Here is a 21928-nt window from a genome sequence, read left to right on the forward strand (position 1 = left end):
CGACTGCTTGACAAGCCAAAGTTAGGTTAAATAAGCCCGCAAGTTGTAAGTGTTTTATTTAATGTTTCTAAACTATTATTTTGTTTAGCTGTTTCTGACGAAAAAATCATAAATCCAAATTCTAAACGAAATTATGTACTTACTCATATAAAACCATTCATGTATGTTATCACCTCATTCAATATTATATAGACACAAAAAAGACTCACTGATTGATCAGAAAAAAAAGACACTGTAGCGCGAATATCATCCAGCACAGGCAACATTCACCTTATCTAGTTATTTCCGCATATAATAGTTAGGCCTAATAAAATCCATATTTTCATGTGTCCAACACTAATAGTCTAATAGAAATAAAATTAAGTGCTGAATACAAACAAATTTAAGTGCTGAATACAAACTGAAAAAAAAAAAATGTTTCATCAGCGAGGGACTTCGTTTATATATTTACAACCGTGAAGACACGTAAACAAATGTAATGTGCCCGAGGCAAACGTAGCAGTACATATTCGTCGTCTCGAAACAGCTTAAAATTCAAGCTCTGTCGCTCCATATTCCACACAGCGAGACGGATCGGTAGGAAAAAAGTACTGGCACTTTGTCATCAGTCTTTTCAGCCCTTGGATATATTTACGTTGAGTTTCATCGTTCAGAACATGTGCAACGTGTTTGGAAAAAATTTTCTCTCGACCTGTACGTGCGTGAATACCAACCATGGTGACACCGATAGGCCATGGAGCATTACCAATAGCCATTTGCTAAAAATAAAATAGAAATAAGACGGCGAATCAACATAAGAAGAACGATAGATAATTTTCACCGACACCTTACCAAGTACGCATCATTTGCAATGACGTAATTTCTGTCAAGTAAATGGCCAACAATAATGGTTAAACTGTCGAGAATATCGTCCTGGATACTTTTATTGCGGAGTTTCTTGAACAGTGGCTTTAAGTACTGCTGCGTCTGACCGTAAGTTGCTGAAGCTCGTTTACCTTTAACATACAATGGTTAGAAACAACCCAACAAAGAGATTATCAACAGGAAGACACAATACCTTTTACGCTTCTTTTTTCGGCTTCGGGACGACTATTAAGTTTTTGACCCCAGATTTGAAGCAGCAATCTAAGTAGTTGGCTAATGATTTTCAAATCCAAATCACCGTTTCCTTTTCCCAAATCTTTCGACTAAGAGAACAAATTTTGTTAGGAATATACAAAAATTTCAAAGTAATTTAAATTGCTCCAACCAATTCTAAAATTTCTTCGTAACTAATTGCATCTGCGATGACTTTTACGTCACCAGCCTTGGGCTTGCTTGAACCATCATCTGACTGGTCATCTTCATCTTTTTTGGTGGCAAGAATGTCATTCAGATAAGCCTCATCTACTCTTTCCATAGCTTCTTGGAAATCATTACGAAGACCCTAAAGATCATAAATCACAAAAAATATTGATGTTTTTTGCTGATATACAACATTTTTCTGTAAGGATTGTTACCCTGTTGATTTCAGGTTCTGAAATTTCCAATTTTCTAAGTCTTCTGAAAGCCTCAATGTCTGATTCACCATACAGAATAATGGGTTCATTTCTGTCACGCAATCTACGAATTACTTCTTTTCTAGGAAGAACCGCCACAGTTACTCCATCTTCCTCTAGAACTAGAAAATTAATAACAAATAAAAAAAAACATTGTAATCTCTGAAAATGTTATGTAAAACTTTTTGGAATACCTCCTCCTTCATTATCAGCTATTCTGCTAGGGCCTTGTCCATCAGACAGCTTAACTGCAAATGAATTTGCATGTTTTTTTATATATTCTTCCTTCTCTTTCGCAACCAGATCTCCACGTCTGAAGTATTTTTTGGTTGAAGGCTAAACAAGAAAGTTGATGAGTATTATGTAAAATTTCAAATAATTTTCCGCCTAACATTATTTAGAAATACACAAATCAATTGTTCTATGCATTTTCATCTGTAAATGATTATTTGAAACTATGTTAATGGACAATGAAAATGAATCCTTTGTTTTGAGTAAGATATTATATTTTTAAATATACAACGATCTTGATGAAGCCCAACTTACCATAATGTCTTTATCTTGCAGCATTTTGCGCTTGCGTTCCATTTCAGCTTTCAAAAAATCCATCTTAATAGCGTTTATATTTTTCCAGATTTTCAGCAATCAAGATTCAAGATCAACAACTTTCGTCGTAACACAGCACCATAGACTGCGAAGTATAAACTGCATAAAGATATGCGTTGAGTATGGCTTGAGACTTGATAGTTGAGAGTGCCACCAGCAGATGCCCAGAGCTATAGAATAGATAGAATACTATTCTATTCTATAGCTGTGCCGCTAGGGGCAGGTTGAATGTTTTGGAACTTTGTTTTCATCTATTTTTCTATACTATTTTCCCGTTTCATCAAATCAGAATAAAATAATGATAAAAAAGGTTAATAATTTAAAATACAAATTATTATTCTATTACCTCTCTGGCAAAGTGATTTAAATGGTTTCAAATTTCAATAATGGAATAATCCGATCCGGCAACTGGGGAGGCAAAAGGAGAGTGCAGAACTGCAGACGATGCCAACCTTTTGCAACTAACTGAGTCAAAGTGATTCATTCATTATTCATCTGTGTCAGTGAAATATACTCCTTTGGAAACGTTGGAACCAATTCGTACCTCATCACATAACAGGTAAATAAATTTAAAAGCTGCCATTGAGTGTAAAAGGGAAGCCGAAGTGTCTGTGTGTTAGTTCAACGAAGGGCAACAAATAAACAGTACCAGATTCTATCAGCATGCTGATTTCGTGCTCCAAAAGCACGGTTTTTTGGGAAAATAAAGTCATGTCTCAAATTTTCTTCTTGAATTCATCAGGCCCTTCCCAATACCCCACGAATTATTTCATAATATTCTATCTGTACGAGTAATCTGAGCCCCGGTCAAATCTGTATTAAAGAAATCGAAGTTGCGTATATGAAATATCATATTTTACGTTTTTAGCCATTTCTCTTCCAGATCACAGACTAAGAGGGTAAAGACTACGAACTGGCATAGGGCTAAGAGGAATGGCCAACGACATGCACGTCCTATCCCGTATGGTGGCGCGTCGATCAACTGTTCTGATTGGAATTGCATGTTCCTCTCGTCTCCCTACTGACGGTGAGTCTTCACACACCGTAATTTTTAAATTAAACCAAGTTAAATATAAATTTTGTTTTGAGTTGTAAATTTATCTTAGATATTCCCCATATTGTGTTATTTATTTCATATTTTTATGTCTTCTCTACACATGAACTATAAAATACGTTAGGAAACCCCTTTTTCCCATTGTCAGGTCTATTTCTATAAATCTTTCATCGCTGTTTTCACCGGCCTGAAAATGGGAAAAGGGGGGGTTGTTAACGTATTTTATAGTTCATGTGTAGAGAAGACATAAAAATATGAAATAAATTACACAATATGGGTAATATCTAAGATAAATTTACAACTCAAAACAAAATTTATTTGTAACTTGGTTTAATTTAAAAATTACGGTGTGTAAAGACTCACCGTCAGTAGGGAGACGAGAGGAACATGCAATTCCAATCAGAACAGTTGATCGACGCGCCACCATACGGCATAGGACGTGCATGTCGTCAAGGGGTTTATAGGCGATCGTGGTCTTTACCCTCTTAGTCTGTGTCCAGATGTATCGATTGTTGAGGATCTCTATCCCTTTCCCCAAATATTTATGGTTGCAGAAAGCTGGGAATTTCAGACCTGGCAATGCTGAAAAGTCCCTGATATTATTTTAACGATGCATTTCCCATACGGAAAAAATGTAAAAAAATTATTAATTTTTCCAGTGCGAATAAGGCGTTAAATTTTCCCATAGTCAGTCAAAGCGAATAATGAGGATTAACTTAAGTATTACAATGCCACCCATGAATTAACTCCCATAATGTCTCATCCATAAAGTCTTGTTATGGTTTTTCTCCATCCCTACTAACACAGCGATGTACCATGGATATGACTGAAGCGTACTCCCAAGGATAAGGGAGATACAAACAGCATATCCATGGAATGCTTCATGTTTATCCTTATTTCCCCTTCCCCGCACGTACCATTTGTATGTCCCTTGAATATACCGGTTTGTGTATACACAGTATCCTTAAATAACATCCATCTTTGGATATGATTTCTGTCAGAAATTAAAAGATAAAAGTCTACCCCGAGACTTGAACCACTGACCTTCAATTCCGTAGCTCACCTCTCTAACCATTTGACTAACTGTTCGTACAATTTAGGAACAAACGTTTGGGAGTAATGGAAATTGAGATATGTTTTAGCTTTTTCGTCCACTGTGTACCTAATATGGTTATACTGTGATGCACATTCTGTGTATGTACCAAATGGTATCACAACAAAATCATACCCCCGAGTATAAGATAGAAAAGCAAGCTTATCAGCTCGCCGCGAAGGGATAATCGTAAGCCAGTTGAAAACTGTCTTAAATGAAAAATTCAGGGCCTATTGTTAACTCGGACTTATTCACAGTTCACACTTTTCTTCACAGACTTTTTGGTCTTAAAACGGTATTTTTCTGTCAAAGTTCAATATCCTTGCAAGTTATTAACGTTTAGTTTGCTTAACTCTTATTTTCCAATTTTTACACATAAAGTTCAATAATTGAATTTAAAAATAACCATCTTTTAGTCAAATAACTGCAAAACATAAATGCAAATCTGGTTGTTGCGTCATGGATGGGACATCAAAGATTGCGTCATCACGGCGATACTACGGACATCTGGTGGTGATTTGATTGGGCGGAATATATTCGTAAAATTATTTTACTCATGTTTAACCATCCATTACGAATATATTTCAATAAAAATTATCCGACGAGAAGGATGAATTTTAAACTTAACACGTTAAATAAATGACACTTACATATGTAGTGGAAAGTGAAATTTAAACCTAAGGTGAAAAAGTTGTAGTCGCCACCGCCAGATGTCTTTAGTCGTTAAGCAATTATTTTAACAGTTTTTCATTAATTACAGGAGAACTAATTAAGTAAATGAAATTATTTTTGTTCTGGTCGCACCGCATATTTTTTGTGTAATTTTTAAGACCAAAAAGTCTGAAATGTGTCGTAAAAAGCCCGAGCTATGGAGCGTTACATACATACATACATACATACATACATACAGACAAAGTGACATGGCTTTTTTTTTCTGCGTATGCGATTATTAGCTTCGCCCTTCGGGCTCGCAATTACTTTGATGTACAATCAGTATGTTAATGAATATACGCTGGAGGATCTACGATGAATATTCTTTATTTGATCCCATCCTAGATCCGAATAAATTTATACCTACGCTATACTACCGCCCCACAATTGCGACCTGGATCTATCCATCCCATATTTATCTACATCTTACATAAAGAGGATGGGCCGTGTTAGTAGGGATTTTTTTTACGCATTTTTGGTTCCATTAACGGAACGCGCCATCTCGTAGACACCCATGACAACAAATTTGATAAAAAACTTCGGGATTATACTGTTCCGTAACTGAATGAAAAGATATCGATAGTGAATATGTAATCCTATTGGCAATTACAAGAAAACTAATAGGTCCCGTTTATTCGACTGTGCATTTACAGGTTGAATAAAAATGAACAAAGATAAGAAGAAGAAAAAAAACACAAATTGTAAGAAATTGGAGGCTAAATCACTTTCAATTTCTAAAGCCGTGGAATCATCTCCGTTGAATATATTGCGAATAAAAGAAGAAAAGGAACGAAAAGATGAGAGAGAAGAGTCGTTCATCAATAGTGATACAGAAACGATCTATTCTCAATATGATCAAGAGGAGCCGGTTGCAGTGGAGGAGCAGATTGCCGAAGAAGATGAACAAACTGCTTGGACCTGCGATGCGGAAGAAGAGCCCATTGTCACAAAACGCTCACACTTCACAGTGGAACGTATAAATTTACCTCCGGTTTGGCCGACGAAAAGAAGAAAGACGATGGATGATAGTCTACCAAGTTGCTCCACATCACCGAAACAGATTCACTCTTCAGCCAAAGAAGGGTCTACTTCTGAAACCGTCGATCACGAAGTCGAAGCACCACGGTACTTTTCAGGAAAAAAGATCGGTCTCAGGTATGCGACTTTGAAATGTCGTGTACCTCGGGTGCTTACAGCACACCCGTCTATGTTGGCCAAACGAATGAATTCTGAACCTTTGAAACTAAACACGCGGAATAGGGCTGATGCCAAAAAGATCGCTCATCAGAAAGCCATTAATCGTAATTGGAAGGAAGTCGGACATTGGAGCGTTTGGAGACAGTCTAGAGTTGATGATGATGTACCGGGGTTGATGTACCAAGAGAAAGCGATCAAGTTTGCTCCAGTTGCACCTGAAGGCACAGTGTTATCTGAATTCAATCCAACATTTGCTCCCATCAACGTTTTCATGCAAATGCTCGGTGGATGTAGTACTTTGGACTTCTTGCTAGAAGCAACCAATAGCTATATCCGCAGCTCCTGGAGATACGACTTAAAAGGCAGGCCGCCGTCTCGAAAAATTGGAGGTAAGCCTGAAGGCAAGAAAAAGCCCGAAATGCCAATAGATGGCTTAGTCACCAGACACGAACTTTGTGCGTTCCTCGGCATACAGTTCCTGATCGGTTATCATCGTCTACCGGAGCTGTCAATGTTTTGGGAACGTCAACCTGACTCCGGTTTTGGTCTAGGAATTGTTCAACAAGCGATGACGCGTGAGCGGTTTAAATTCATTTCCAAACATATAGCTTGTGCAAATACGGGCGAGTTACACGATGAGGAACAGTTGACGGTACGGCGTGATTCTATTCAAAAGATCCAACCGTTGGTCGACATACTCAATGTTCGTTTCAATGAGTGTCGCAAGCCTCCCAGGTGGCAAAGCATCGACGAGAGCATGGTAAAGTACAAAGGCCACTCGATGCTTAGGCAGACATTGAAAGGCAAGACGATTAAGAGAGGATTCAAAATTTGGAGTCGTTGCTGCACTCAAGGGTACACTTATATGCTCGGGATCTATCGCGGGTCTCAGTTGGGTGCAACGCAAACAAATCGAAACAACGAGGCGGTGGAGAGAGTTGTTCTCGATCTCTGTCGGACCCTTACAGAGCAGGGACATGTAGTGACCCTCGATCAGTTTTTTACAAGCATAAGCCTTTTGGACAAGCTCAACAGGAAGGGGATTAATGCTGTTGGGACTATTCTTCCAAGTCGTTTGAACCAACCGATCATGAAGAAGAAAGAGTCGAACCTCAAGCCGGGCGAATTTGTAGCCAAGTTCGGTGGTGAGCCGGGAACATGCCAAAAAGGTCTCTTTATCTGGAGAGACATTAAGTCGTTTCGTCTAGTTTCCAACTTTCACGGCTCAGAGATTGTTGAGGTCAAAACGAAGCAGAGCGACGGTTCATTCCGAATGAAAACTTGTCCCAAAGCAATCGCCGAGTATGTCGATAATATGGGCGGAGTAGACACGGCGAACCAACTGCGTTCCCTCTACGAGAGAGACCGAAAATCAAAGAAATGGTGGCACCGGCTCTTCTACTCTCTCATGGAAACGTGCCTAGTCAACAGCTGGATATGCTTCTGTGACCTGGTGAGTTTGAAATTGTCAAAATTATAGTTTTCTTTGCTTACACAACAACTGATTTTTTCTTGTCTTTTATAGACCAAAGAGGATGAAGTAACACAGGAAAAATTTCTGAAAAATGAGTCGTGTATGGATCTTCTCCAGTTCAAGCGCCGCGTTACGCTTGGGCTTTTGACCTACGGCCTTAACTCCGAAAAATTCCAAGCTGGTCAAAAAGGTCGTTCGATGCCCATCCTTCATCCCATGCCAACTCCAGGGCCTAAGCGCCGCAAAAGCAGACTGAGTGTTCGAGATGAACTACGTTTCAGTGCTGTCGGACTTCATCTACCAATTTTCGACGAAAAGAGAGGAAGATGTGAGTGGTGCCAGGCAACAACTGAGTGCAAAAGGGAGTCCCGACCTTTTTCTCGCTGCACTCAATGCAAAGTGTTTCTCTGCCTATCAAAGAAAAGGAATTGTTTCGTCGAGTATCATGGTGGAAGTTTATTACAAGATGACAAGGATCCTTTGCAAGCGGAGGAAGCTGTCTATTCTTCCGGAGATTTTAATCACGAAGCGGTTGAAAAAAATCGTTTGGCAATTTTTACTTTATCCGATGAATCTGACTTTGAATTAGATGATCGTACGAGATGATTGTTAATTTAAGGACGATAAGTAACCACAATAAATTTTTTCAATTGTTTCAATTGTTCTTTACTTCTGTCACCTATCAATGAATTGTCCTTAGCAAGAGAAAAATAGTGAATGGTGTTTGGCGTACTAAAAATTATGAATCGTTACTCAGATAGGAATTCCTGTCTCAGCAGTGTAAAAGACGTGCCAATGGAGAAGATTGTAGGTCGTATCAACATGACGTTCAGTCGAGTAAAAAAAGATGTGCAGTACCCACCTTAAATATAAGCAACAAGAAGATATCATTCGCCGGGTATACAAAAAAAAAACTGAAAAGAGTCGTTTTTGCGGGTTTCCGTTCTGTACCCTGCCTCTAACTAAACTTACTTTACGAGTTTTTTACGTTTAAAGTTTCGACTCCGTGGCCCGCCTCTAAAACGCAGAAGGTGGCATATTCATCACTTGATTCTTGGTGCATTAGCGCTGGCGCTGGACAAGTAAAAAATTTAAGACAAATAAATATGTAGGCCTACAAGCTAATTGATGTAATATAGTTTTAAATTAACTTACGACTCATTTGGGCTGTTTTGTGCCATACGTACAAAACAGTAGATCCAAAACGGGCACCTGGCAATCGTCGACAATAAGTAACAATTACATTGTTAAAGTAAGTCCGCCATCGTAACTTTGACCAAGAGGTTTGCCTAAGCTATCCCGGCGATGGCAACAGGCACAGCTAAAATGAACTGATGAAACCCCTTTCCAATTTCATACTGTAAGTTGTAAAGTCGAAGACCAAGGTTTTATTGTAATAGATCATTCACCTGCTGAAAACCAAAACTTTTTAAACCACCCCCTTTAAAAAGAAATGAAAAAGTAACAAGGAAGGATAAATAAAAACACAAAAATAATTAAATTTTATTTACACATCCAAAGACAGATAAATATAGACTAAATAATAACTCATTGAAATTATTCTTCAGAAGTTTATAACGAAAATATATTTTATGCATTCAACATTGGATAACATTCTCTTGTCTGCCAAAGGGATATTAGGACAAAAATTCCAGGATCAGAAGCGGCATATATTACATTATATGAGAAGCGAGACACCGTCGCATCACACTCACAACAGCAGAGCATGAAGTGATTGAAAATCCGATCTAGTTGCTTGGTAAGAATGATTCGAATGATTCAAAATTGCTTGTGTTTCCTGGAAAAAAACTTGGTTGTTCGTGGGAGTAGCAGAAGGTATAACTTGCTTTTGAATTAATATGTCACAAGACAACACCAATAACAGTATCTAACTTTTCCGGCTATAAAAACCACGCGTCAAGGAACAATGGCTCTGATTGCGAAATAACATTGTAAACGAGACAAAATAACCAAATATTGTTTTGTTTGTAGCAGTACACAACAAATAATTTGAACGGAAGAAAAGAAAAATATTAGTCGTTTTTAAAAGATTTTATTGTAGCGAGTGGCTGTCAAAGTATTAAATCTGAATTTATACACCACACTTTGATTTTGCTGGGAGCAGCGGTAAAATGTGAGTTTTACAAGATATTACCCAGTTTTAGTTTAACTTTGATTAATTCTTAAATGTACACCAAAAGAGTACCCAGAAGTACATTCGTATTGAAATGAGATTGAGATTTATTTTCTTGAAATTTAAAAGTCAACTGAGTAAAATGTTTCCCCATGATCAATCATCATTTGCGTTAGATTTACTACAGAATGGAAATAAAGGGGATGCAAATACAGATCATGGCGGAATCTTTGTTGTAAGCAGTCAAATTGCTTTAATCGTCAGTTCAATGTTTCGTGCCTTGCTAAAACCTGTTTTTTCTTCCCATCATTGTTTCCGTTAGGGAAATCAAAAAAGTTTGGGTCTTTGTAACCGCGATCGGCAATGGCTTTCTCTCCTTCCCTAAGACCGAAAATAAAGACATCTCGGGCTAGCCTAAGATCTGACCATTCGCCACAGGGAAGGCCGCCGTAAGCCCAAACAATGTCTCCGGTTCGGATACAAATGGCTAGTTCGTATCTAAGACCGGGACCATGAAATTTATGGGAGTACCATTTGGGGTTGAATGGCGATGGCTCCATGATTCTGAAATCTACTCCATCAATAGAGACCAGAATGTTTGAGCCTCTAAGGCTCTATGGAACCGATTCTTCCATTCCCTACTAACACGGCCCATCCTCTTTATGTAAGATGTAGATAAATATGGGATGGATAGATCCAGGTCGCAATTGTGGGGCGGTAGTATAGCGTAGGTATAAATTTATTCGGATCTAGGATGGGATCAAATAAAGAATATTCATCGTAGATCCATAAGCGTATATTCATTAACATACTGATTGTACATCAAAGTAATATACTCGGGGGTATGATTTTGTTGTGATACCATTTGGTACATACACAGAATGTGCATCACAGTATAACCATATTAGGTACACAGTGGACGAAAAAGGTAAAAAATATCTCAATTTCCATTACTCCCAAACGTTTGTTCCTAAATTGTACGAACAGTTGGTCAAATGGTTAGAGAGGTGAGCTACGGAATTGAAGGTCAGTAGTTCAAGTCTCGGGGTAGACTTTTATCTTTTAATCTCTGACAGAAATCATATCCAAAGATGGATGTTATTAAAGGATACTGTGTATACACAAACCGGTATATTCAAGGGACATACAAATGGTACGTGCGGGGAAGGGGAAATAAGGATAAACATGAAGCATCCCATGGATATGCTGTTTGTATCTCCCTTATCCTTGGGAGTACGCTTCAGTCATATCCATGGTACATCGCTGTGTTAGTAGGGTTCAATCTATAAATGAAAACAAATTAGCATTATCTATAAACCGTCCAAAGAAATTCATGTTGTCTCCTACCACTGGCATTTTTGCGAGAAGGCGATTGAAAATATGGCACCACTTCCGAAATGTTTTTTCCGACACTCCAACTAGAGCAGAACTTATGTGTTCAGTAGCATAATGCTTTAAATGCAATAATGTCAAATAAATATGCTCTGGGCGCGATTTAATGGGACGGGCATGAGACAAATTGTCATAAGCAGCAGCACACACACTCGGGAATGTCCTAAAAAAGGATCTGAATTTCCGATAACCTAAAGCAATACTACCGTCAACGTCATGTTTAGTAATATTATGGCCAAGCCGCCAGAAAGTTTCAGCTGATGCCATCGTTTTTTAAAGAATGCAAAAGTTAAAAAAAAAAACAAGACCGAAAACCCAGTAAATCACTTAGTCCAATAGATTTTCGGCCGCTTGACAGGGTTGAACTATTTGTGCAATTAGAGAATTTTTAAAATATTTAAAAACAGGTGTCAAGAAATTCTTTTAGGAATGATTAAATTGCCTTGACGAGTTTTGCCTTAAATTAAGCGTTCATTTGGAATAACTTTGAAAAAGGAAGTTATGCGGAACATTTGAAAAGTTTAAAAGATTTAAAAAGTTTAGATTTTCGGGATCTTTAAGATGCTAATTTGTCTTATTAATACTGTTAAATGAGCAGAAATTGATCTTAAAGCTGTTCTAGACATGAATCTGCGGCTATGTGCCGTGAAAAAAATACCGAAGTGGACACACAATCCTCCGTGTAAAGCCCACACTATTCTTAGTCAAATGTTCGAAAACGGATAAATTGATTCAGCAACCACTGCAAAAGCCGCTTTCTCGTTTCACCCAGAATTTTCCAAGTTTAACAAGCCGGTCTTTTACAACAACTTCAAGCAGCTTAAGCAATTGCACGGCCTCGAATGTATGTACATTTTATAATTCTCTATTCGTTTAGCAAGCATTATATTTTCGGATATTTTTTATAGTAAAAAATTCCGAAAAAAAACTCATCGTCTGCTCTGAGTTGTTGGAGGACTCGGCCAACTCTAGTAGTACCAGCTCTCTTGTCGTTTCTCGCAAACGCCTCCGTGACGATCAAGAGTCTGACATAAACCAGGAAATAGAAGACTTGGATAGCAGGTTAATTCACCAGAACCAGCCGGTCCTGATGGCAGTTTATAAGGATCAGTCATTAGCCGAGATAGTCTCTATCTGTGTCACGCTTCCTAGTGGTGTCACTGATATCCGCTTCACTCTTGATGGCACTGGGCCCGCAACGACGTTTGCTACCATTACGTACACCTGGCCTCAAGTCATGTTCGACATTGAAGGTTTATTTGCATCTGCTATTTCAAAAAAAAAACGATGACAGTCGAACATCCCAAGATCATAGCCCTAAATTGGAACTAGAGAACAATAGACAACACATAGATAGAAAACCTCAGGGCTCTATAGAGATCTCTCTACCTATTCCTGTCAAAACTGATCCGAACAGTGTAAACTATAAGTTGGCTAAAGGAACAGATGGCGTAATAGTATTAATGGCTGATTTGTGTGCATTCCACAGATCATATACAGCAATCAAACCTGAATTTAAATGTGATTTTGCAGATTTCTAGACTTCTAGTCGTTTTTGTTTATGTTTTTGTTTAAAAAAAATTAAATTTACAGTCACAAACCCTAATATTCCTACCTATTCGAATTTCTCTCATTTTACCGCAGCTCCCTGTATTCACGACTTGCAGCAGGACTAGTGATAAAAATGATTGATTGTTCGAGCCTCAGTCATGGTCTTTTTTTTCAGATCAACCAAAAATTTCCGTGTTTCAGCCAGCTCCGTTACGTTCCTCTCAGAGGTGAGAACTCGTTCGGTCTCCGGTTGCTGCCATTTTAACTTGGCCATTTCGATGGCATTAAGAGAATGTGAAAAGCTGAAATCTTTCACGAGATGGTAGGTGTTGACAGTGGCTTCTGCTTCTTGCCGATAAAATCTTCTCCTACAAAAAACAGACACTCTACATATGGGTTGTCGGAGCTATCTCTCCATTGCTCCTGTACCAAGTATTAAAAATGAGAAATATATGAAAACAATGGTAAACATAAGAATTGAATTATAATAAAACAATTAAAGTAATACAAAAGGAAAATAAATTACGTTGTGGTAGCTAAGGCAAATTCTGTGTGTACACGGGAAAAATCATAGGGGCACGGGAACAGTCGTTAAATTTGGTAAAGGACGACGTGCAATCTTTGCAATCTGTGTCTTTTTCGACGTTTCCAATTTAAAGCTTTTGCTATTGACGTGCTTTACAGGCAAAGGAAAGCAAACGACTGAGCCTAACCACTAGGAGGGTATTTTTATAGGATGCCGCCGTCCACTCCGTTGGAGAAACGACGACGTTTCATTTTATGAAATGCCATGGAATGTATTCAAAGAATTGTGCGAAAGCACTTTCTCTATTCCATCATAGATATATCCCTTGGATATCCAGGAGATGGATTGACAGACGAACTCGACATCCAGTGTTATGTCCCTTGGACATCCAGCGATAATCCAAATGTCGCTACGTATGACATCAAAATGAGATATCCGTGAGACATCTATTTGGATATCCAACTGGATGTAGACTGGACGTTACTTAGACGCCTGAAGACAACTAATTTTGAATTTCTTAAAAGCATGATTCAATTTAATTTCTTATATGTATTTGATATATCTCTTTTCAAGTTTTTTTCGTTTTAATAATTGATATTGATATCATTCATAGCAATTTATCATACACAGAAAATTAGCATTTCTTGGGAGTCGAACCCGTACTTTTTTGGTGGCAATCGAATGCGATAACAGCACGCCACATTGGATATATAGATAATTATTAAGTTTTGATAGAATACTTTAAAGTGCACAAGATTGCTTACACCCTGAAAACAATTAGTGATCGCAATATATATCCAGACGATATCCATAGGATGTTATTTTATGATGCAGTTTCTTATCCCCTTTTCATCTTAGATTTACGTCCATAGCACATCCATGAATGGTCGTTCCAAGAGATATCTCAGAGCAACGTCTAGATTACGTCCATCGGGACATGGACGGAAATCAAATGTTCAGATATCCAATGGACATCCAGGAGATGGGCTGTGCTACCTGGGCAATAACTGCCGATCCCCTTGTCAATTTTTCTTCTACAAAACATTGACTTGTATTTAAATCATATTCAAAAACGTTGTAAAACGTTGGTAGTATACTGTGGGCATGCAGGGTATGCTGAAGTCTTAAAGCTCTCCTTTTTTCTTTTCGTTTTTTGAGTCGGCCGACACCTTATCGGAAAACAGAGAATACAATATCGATGCAACTCCTGGAAGAAAAAAGAAAGAGGGTGTAAGGGAAGGAATAGATGCAGCGAAATGCGCCGGGAATAAATAATACAATGGGAAGGAGAGTGGTGACAGTATAAATATATATATAAGTATAAAAGAAACGCACGATAAGAAAAGGAAGCGACAAAAGAAAAGAGCAGAAGGACGAAGGAACACATAGACACAACCGACTTCTATATAGCTTTTGTCATTGGTGTCGGAACAGGAAGATCAGCAATGTGAATTTGGGCTAAACAACGGTCGTGAATCCGCTGGAGATTAAAAGGAAGATCAGAATTGATATAACCATAGGTACCCTCTTACTTTTTGGACGAGTGAATGTTCACTAATGACGGCATAAGATTGGCAAAAAAGGAGCCACAAGAAGAAAAAGTTGGTGGTTGGGTTGGATCGAAATGAACCACTTGATTCAGTAAGGAATTTTCGGTTTCTTGAAAGAGTCGATGGACGAGATCCAAAGATCTGGCTCCCACAATCATCACCTAATTAAACATGACCGAACAACATGCCGGGCATAAATTAAATATAAGACCCTCGTATTTTACGCTTCAACAAACATGATGGCACATTATTATAGGCATAAAAGAAAAATAAAGAGAGTTGACTTGAATGGCACTAGCATCGGTAGTCCGTCACGGGATTTTTTTTGGGCGCGGGCTATCAACATTGATTTTCATAAGATGGCTCTGCTGGGTGTGATAGATCAAATCAGAGGAGCTATATCCACGGATACGAGATATATATAATTATATATATACTAGATGATGGATACAGGGCGTGGCCCACAAATTTTCCTCCAACGGAGCTAAGCTTTAGAGCTAGCAACAGAAAACCATTACCAGTTTGACATGATCAAAGTTCCCTCCCTTAGCGCAGTGTATCGCGCAAATGTCTCGAGCTAAAATTGTTGTCGGCTTATTCCTGGTTGGAAATGTACCAACGCAGCAAAAAGGTAATGTTGCCCTCTTGCGGGAATGAGGTTGGGAATGAAATGGGATCATGTTTATGACATCCCGAAACACTGGATGAATACGCCATTCTTGGAAGAAGTGGTGTAGGAAATTTTAAATGAAATGAAGGGCGATTCATTTTTTTAAAGAGTGCTCAATTTTTGTTTTTGTTTGTTTTCTTCTTTGTGAGATTGCTCTGGCGTAACGGATGCGTCAATCAGAATTGACGACAATAATGATGACTTTGAGGGAAACACCAGTTCTCTCCATTCGAACGGAAATGTTATTAATACCCTTGTTGTATACAGATAAAGCACTCGATCTTTTAAAATTCGCCCAACCAAAATGGAAACTTTATACATCTCCTACATCTAGCGGTAAAGAATGACACTCCACCGCAGATTTTTTATAGCCGTTCTAGTGTCGCAATAGCTTTTCCCTTTCTAGTTTCGTTGCTAAAATATGGACGTTCTAGTGTCGGGTGGGCGTTCTAGTTTTGCGTTCTACTGACGCATTCGAAATACATCTAGCGGTAAAGAATCATTCCCCGCAGCAGATTCTTTTATAGCCGTTCTGGTGTCGCAATAATTATACATGTTCTAATGTCGCAAAAACCGCTCTACTGTCGCAGAGAAATTTTAGAGGTTTCGAGAGGTTTCTAGAGGTTTTCCGTCCTATTGTCGTCACTTAAATGTGGACGTTCTAGTGCCGCAGCGGAATCTAGAGGTTTTTTCCGTCCTAATGTCGTGGCTAAAATATGGACGTTCTAGTATTGGAAGGGCGTTCTAGTGTCGCGTTCTAGTGACGCATTCGAAAAGTCCTTGTGATGATTCGTCCCAATGTCTACATGCCAGTAAATTCAGAATCTGGGATATTTTTATTAAAATATGTTAACGGCACATACAGGTTATACTTTCCTTAAAGCAGACAAAAAGGAACAACAGAAGCATTTTTGGATTTAAAACATCTTAATGAAAATGACTGCTGGTCTTGAGCTCGAGCAATCGACAAGACTACTGGTCCCGCATGACTTGAAGCTATAGTGTGCACTTTTAAGTAAGTTTTAGAAATCTACAAAAAACGCGATTGTTTATTTCAACAGGAGTGCGGCACAGAATACAGCGTCCTTCCACAGGACACGTTTCGTTAGTTTCTGAAAAAATTTCAATTTCGTTTGCACAATTGCCACAAAAAGCATGTCCTCAGCATATAAAATTCGTTGCATAAATGCATTCGTTCTTTGAACACTTGCCGGCATATTTCAGAGCCCACATCGATAGCATACTGTAAGATTTTATGGCACGTCGTGTATTTACTACAAACGATGAAAAAATTAAACAAATTCCCTGCCTGTATCTATCCTTTTTATTATCTACAATGGACTGCAATGGAGGGGGAAACTAGACTGAATATGAGGATAAAAATAATTTGAGTAACTAGACCGGAAGGGTATACCTTTGGATATTTGACATTTTACAATAATACCCACCCCGCATCACTTGATGAATCACGAGTGGGGTTGCCTCTTTTAACGGCTGGTTGTCAGCCAAAACGATTGGAAAACCAACATTCCTCATCGTTTGCTGCAAAACCATGGCTGGATGTAAGACGGCAGGCTGTAAATTGTTGACTGTAAACGTTAAACAAACTGGACAGTGCGGCAACGCAGCATAGCCAGTAAAGAAGAGAGGAGGAGAAGGACCTACCGGGACAAAGGAATCAGAGAGGGAGGCTCAGTGGTGTTAAGGATTGTGGCTAGGCTGGAGGCAATACGGGGTGTTCTTTTCAGCAAGCAAAGTCAAGTGTTAATTTCCAATTCCAACATAAATGAGTTAAATTTCTTTTTTTAGAATGTATGGAGTTTTCTAGTTTACATTTGAATTCACATCACGTACTTTTTCGAGACCACCTCCAACTGCTCCACCACCTCGTCCCGCCCTTCGGTTTACTCGAACGTTCGTCTGTATAGGAATAATACGGGCTGGGGCAGAATGATGGGCAGCTCTTTCTTTGCCATCGGCGCACTCTTATTCGTCGAGCTCTTCCTCCTCGGTCACGTACAGGAGGCTCTATTTTATCCTCATTCTAAACATGACCAAATATATGTTTGTAGATGACAGGATAAAACAAACTAATTTAGTTTGACGAATTGTCTGCATGTGGTGGCTCTTCAGCAGGAGAAACGATAGGGAACACATTGCTGGTTCGAAGAATTGTGCAAAAACTTCTAAAAACCTATACTTCCCCTGCACGTAGTTCACCAGCATATCCCCTGATTCTTCTATCCTTTATTCTCTGCGCCAAAGCCTGATCGGTTTAAAATTTTTCCACTGCTCGACCCAAATTTAAATCTTTTAAAGTAGAAAATTCAACTTTTTGTAGATATTCTATGACACGATCATAAAACACATATGTACATTTTATACAGGTTTTATTAACATTTAAGATTATTAGGTTACTAATGAAGTTCATAAAATTTTGTGGGATTTACCACACCTGACATTCCACTTCTTTTGTGGCACATGTTGATGTCTGTGTACAAAAAACCTTTTGGGGTCACAAAGTTAAACCAGTAGGCTTGCATATATTCAAAAATGATTTGAATTTTCGCGCAAATTTCTGGGGTTTCTTCTACAAGCAACACAAGAAACCCTCGTTCAATGTACTGAAAAACCGTGCTATTGCATGATACATAAAACGGCCTCATACAGAATTACAGAAGTTTTCTAGCAAGTTACCAAAAATATCCATTCAGAACAAAGATGTCCTTCTCACTGACATTTGCGATGATGTCCGACCTGACTTTTTTGCTATAACTGAGACGCGCCTCACGTTTGAGCACGGTGACTCAGTTCTGATGAAGTCTTGTCCTGGTGGTTATACTGCTCTTTAAAGACCATGGACCAGTGCGCAAAAGGTGGCGGTGTTGCTTTCTTGAGCCTTAACTCTCTCGTGCGTAGCCGTCTACCTGATTCTGGCTATTCATCTTTCGAGCATCTCGATCTTTTTCTCTCTCTTCGGCCCCGACCTATTCATCTTATCATCATCCATCGACCTCCTAGTAATTCCTCCTCTGCCTTTCTTGACGAGTTTGCGAATCTGCTCGACGCTGTTGTTCTATCTGCTGCCTCCTTTCTTATTGCCGGTGATTTCAACTACCATGTCGACTGTCCCTCTGACCCGTCTGCTAGAAATTTTGTTCATCTTTTTGAGTCTTATGGGCTTCAGCAGTATGTCACCTCTCCAACCCACATGCATGGTCACACACTTGATCTTGTCATCGCCCGGGTTGCTAATAATTTTATCGATGATGTGTCTACTGGCAGTTTTTCCATCGACCACGCGTCAGTTTTTTGCTCTTTTTGCTCTTGTCTACCACCTTGCCCTATTAAGCGTGTGAACTATCGGTCCTAGAAGTCTTTTTCCCTCGACTCATTTCTCAAATCGGAAATTACATAAGTATTATGCAATCGCTAAAAAACGCTTACTTGGCCGAAATGAATCCAACAGCCCCGAGAAGTACCTCCAGGGAAAGTGACCTTCATTGCATTCGAAATTTAAAATTTGAAATAGGAAACCATCCTGATAATGGTTATCACAGTAATCTGGGTAATTATTATCTGTTAATCTTCATAGTAAATGGAACGTTCTTTGCACGTAACTTCCTTGGTCCAGTACTTCAGTCTTGTTAAATCGAATTTTTCACATATAAAGAGATGAACAGAAGATTTTGATCCTTCACGTCCGGAGATCATAAGTTCGTTTAACGAAAATGACAGATTTGAAGGCAGACTAGTATGAATGACACGGAGGACACCTGCAACGTTCAATCTCATCCCGAATGCTAAAAAGCTGATGGTGTGGCTACAAGCAAATAAATCTTTCCGTCTTTCATGTTGCGACAAATGGCAACTTTTTCAGCAGAAGTGCATTGGCCAGCCGACACTGTTTCAGTTCTGATAAACATACATGGAGCTGGTCACATTAATTCTCGTTGCACTATTGCTTTTTAGCCATCCACAAGGTCGCCGTGAATTTGTTTTGTTTCACTACATCTAGCCAACCAGATTCTTTGCAAGATTATTAGGGTGTCAAGTTAATGTTGACAATTTCTCGGTCGATGTTGCACTTTATCACCACAGCGTCCTTCCTTACAACCAAACTTTGCATTATTCTAAGGTTTAAGGTTTCAAGGTTGCGCTGAGAAGAAGAATCAGGCAAGCAAAAATCGTTTTGATTTTTTTCTTTTTCCTTTTACACCGTGCGAAATTCACCCCAATCATTTCTTTTATTTGATTATAGATAATGAGACTTTCACGATCGATTTTATTCACAACATCTCTTATAGTGTACCATCCGAATAAAATCTCTGGCATCAAAATAATCACTGTTGGGTGATCCTTATCAAGTGTTTTAAGACCAAATACCTTAGAGTACTCTTGTTTGAACGAGTTGGCATTTAGAAATACAGCTTTGACGTTCATCACGTTCATCAATGAAGATGGTCTTCTCCAAGCGATATTTTCGGGACCACGATGTAATCCCCTGGCGGTTCCATTAAAGATGGAATTTGAAAACAAACCAATGTTTTTTTACCCGTCAACTGAATAACAATTGCATCCTTTCCACACTTCAGATCATACAACGCTATCATTTTGAATTCCGGAAGAGCAATTCCCAGTTTAGTACTAGCAAAGCCAGACTAGGTCATAACTAGTTGTCCAGGTGGCTCGCCTTGCAAATTCACTTCCTCTTCCTTAGCTGTTTCGTGATTCACAGATGCGCTTTGCGATTGGTTTTGAAGATGTGAGCGTTAATGCTGTTGAATGACGGATTAAAAAAGAACGAAGTACGGGGCGCCTACTTGATGGCTTTCGAATTTGTGAGGTTGTTTTTGTAACAGTTCGTTACGGGGGTTAAAGCTGATTAACTAAAGATGACGATTCGTAGGAAGGATGCACTTGTATTATAGTACTAGCAGTAACATGCATATACAATACAGAGGATACAATAGGATACAAATGCGTGCGTGATCTCCGATGGAGTCGCGCCAACATACCACGGATGTTGGCAGGTTATAACTGGACAGCTTTCAATATAATAGAATCGTCCAATTTTGTGAAGGAGTAGGTTCTCTTTCTTTGGACACATTACGACTACTTGATGGCATGTGATTCGATTGAGATGTTGTTGAATATTGATTTTTGTGGGACTTAAATGAAAAAAAAACAACAAGAAAATGTTTTTCAAAAAAGATATAAAATAATGCCAATAGAACTTATATTCAAGAAATGTAGTAGCTTACGAATGAATGATTTTTGAGATCTTGGTTCAAGTGAAAATCTATTAAAAAATCATTTTGTGATGATTTTTTGGACTACAAATGGCAATAAAACATACGTCTTAAAACAAATTAAGGCTTTAACACATAATAAGTTCAGGTAAATCTTCTTGCCGATATAATCATAATCACAGTCATCCATAGGCATTGAAAGTTGTTGTTGAATGGGATCAACTTTTTTTTTTCTACCAGAATTTTGCGCAAAGTCTTCTGTGATTTACGTGTCCCATTACCTAGTGATACCTAAAACAGAAATTAAATAATACCAAAAGACTTTTTTATCACGAAATTTAATTGCTTACGCTTGAATGATCATCGTTGAAGCCAAGCTTCTTTTTTGCAAGAGGATAGCTATCTCTTGCTAGGATGGATTCCTTCAAAGGTGAATTGTTTTCGACCTTCCTAATATGATTTCTTTACACGAAAAGGGTTTTAGAAGACAAATATCACTGTTTTTCGGTTTAGATATGGTAACAGAAATATTATTCGTGAATGCATTTTCAAAATTAAATTTTTTTCTTTATCCTAAAAATTTTGTATTTGTACTTTTAGGGTAATAAGTGATGGGCTTTTGGCTGGTTCTTTTTCCCAGCACAATTGCATTAAATGAATGTACGGTGAATCATCATGAATCTCAATTTTCGGAAGTGGCCCACGCTTCACGATTCAATGATCAGTGATGCCAGGGTGTGTGGGCGGCATTGCTTGAAAACTGACCACTTCGACTTGCACTTGCAAGGATGCAAGTAGTTGTGATAAAGCAATTCATTCATAATCATTCCAACAGAATACACATCACTTTCATATGACTCTCTTTACCCTGAAACACCTCAGGTGCTTCGAAAGGCTTCACTCTCTTGCCATTATTAATCAATAAAAAGTTTGAAAATATTTCTGTAGAATTTTGGGCGTGTGAACCACCAAATAAGTCGGTAAGTTTAAACATATAGTTGTTTTCAACTTCACTTACTTACACATTGGCACTTTTTAGATGAACAATAGTGTTATTGTGTAAATAATTTAGTTCTTCCAGTACTTGGAAAGAGCTTCATGCTTCAAATATTGTTCCATGACATCTCCTACTGTGCCAATGAGTTGTCTTAATCTGTTACACACAGACATCTGCTATTTT

General features: G+C 38.5%; 2 protein-coding genes across 2 annotated transcripts; one reads left to right on the top strand and one right to left on the bottom strand.

The window, feature by feature from the left end:
• Positions 1 to 424: 424 nt before the first annotated feature.
• On the bottom strand, positions 425 to 2308 carry LOC124328680 (pre-mRNA-splicing factor 18-like). The gene is made up of 7 exons (XM_046787478.1): positions 2085 to 2308; positions 1733 to 1874; positions 1500 to 1660; positions 1250 to 1426; positions 1058 to 1187; positions 832 to 995; positions 425 to 758 (listed from the first exon to the last, which is right to left on the bottom strand). Exons 1-7 carry the CDS (start codon positions 2145 to 2147, stop codon positions 528 to 530), a joined length of 1068 nt encoding a protein of 355 aa, XP_046643434.1. The 5' UTR covers positions 2148 to 2308; the 3' UTR covers positions 425 to 527.
• A 258-nt stretch (positions 2309 to 2566) lies between these two features.
• Positions 2567 to 8328, top strand: LOC124326070. The gene is made up of 3 exons (XM_046784685.1): positions 2567 to 2703; positions 5656 to 7652; positions 7725 to 8328. The coding sequence occupies exons 2-3, from the start codon at positions 5667 to 5669 to the stop codon at positions 8277 to 8279; spliced, it is 2541 nt and encodes an 846-aa protein (XP_046640641.1). The 5' UTR covers positions 2567 to 2703; positions 5656 to 5666; the 3' UTR covers positions 8280 to 8328.
• The last annotated feature ends 13600 nt before the right edge of the window (positions 8329 to 21928 follow it).

This window comes from Daphnia pulicaria, chromosome 1 (assembly GCF_021234035.1).
Source record: "Daphnia pulicaria isolate SC F1-1A chromosome 1, SC_F0-13Bv2, whole genome shotgun sequence".
Taxonomy (NCBI): domain Eukaryota; kingdom Metazoa; phylum Arthropoda; class Branchiopoda; order Diplostraca; family Daphniidae; genus Daphnia; species Daphnia pulicaria.

Excerpts from the sequence above, each read along its gene's own strand:
- LOC124326070 (XM_046784685.1), top strand. The coding sequence starts at position 5,667 with ATGAACAAAGATAAGAAGAAGAAAAAAAACACAAATTGTAAGAAATTG. Across the intron at positions 7,653-7,724 it reads GGATATGCTTCTGTGACCTG|ACCAAAGAGGATGAAGTAAC; the intron begins GTGAGTTTGAAA and ends TGTCTTTTATAG.
- LOC124328680 (XM_046787478.1), bottom strand. The coding sequence starts at position 2,147 with ATGGATTTTTTGAAAGCTGAAATGGAACGCAAGCGCAAAATGCTGCAA. Across the intron at positions 1,875-2,084 it reads TGCAAGATAAAGACATTATG|CCTTCAACCAAAAAATACTT; the intron begins GTAAGTTGGGCT and ends TTTCTTGTTTAG. Across the intron at positions 1,427-1,499 it reads CAGAACCTGAAATCAACAGG|GGTCTTCGTAATGATTTCCA; the intron begins GTAACAATCCTT and ends TATGATCTTTAG.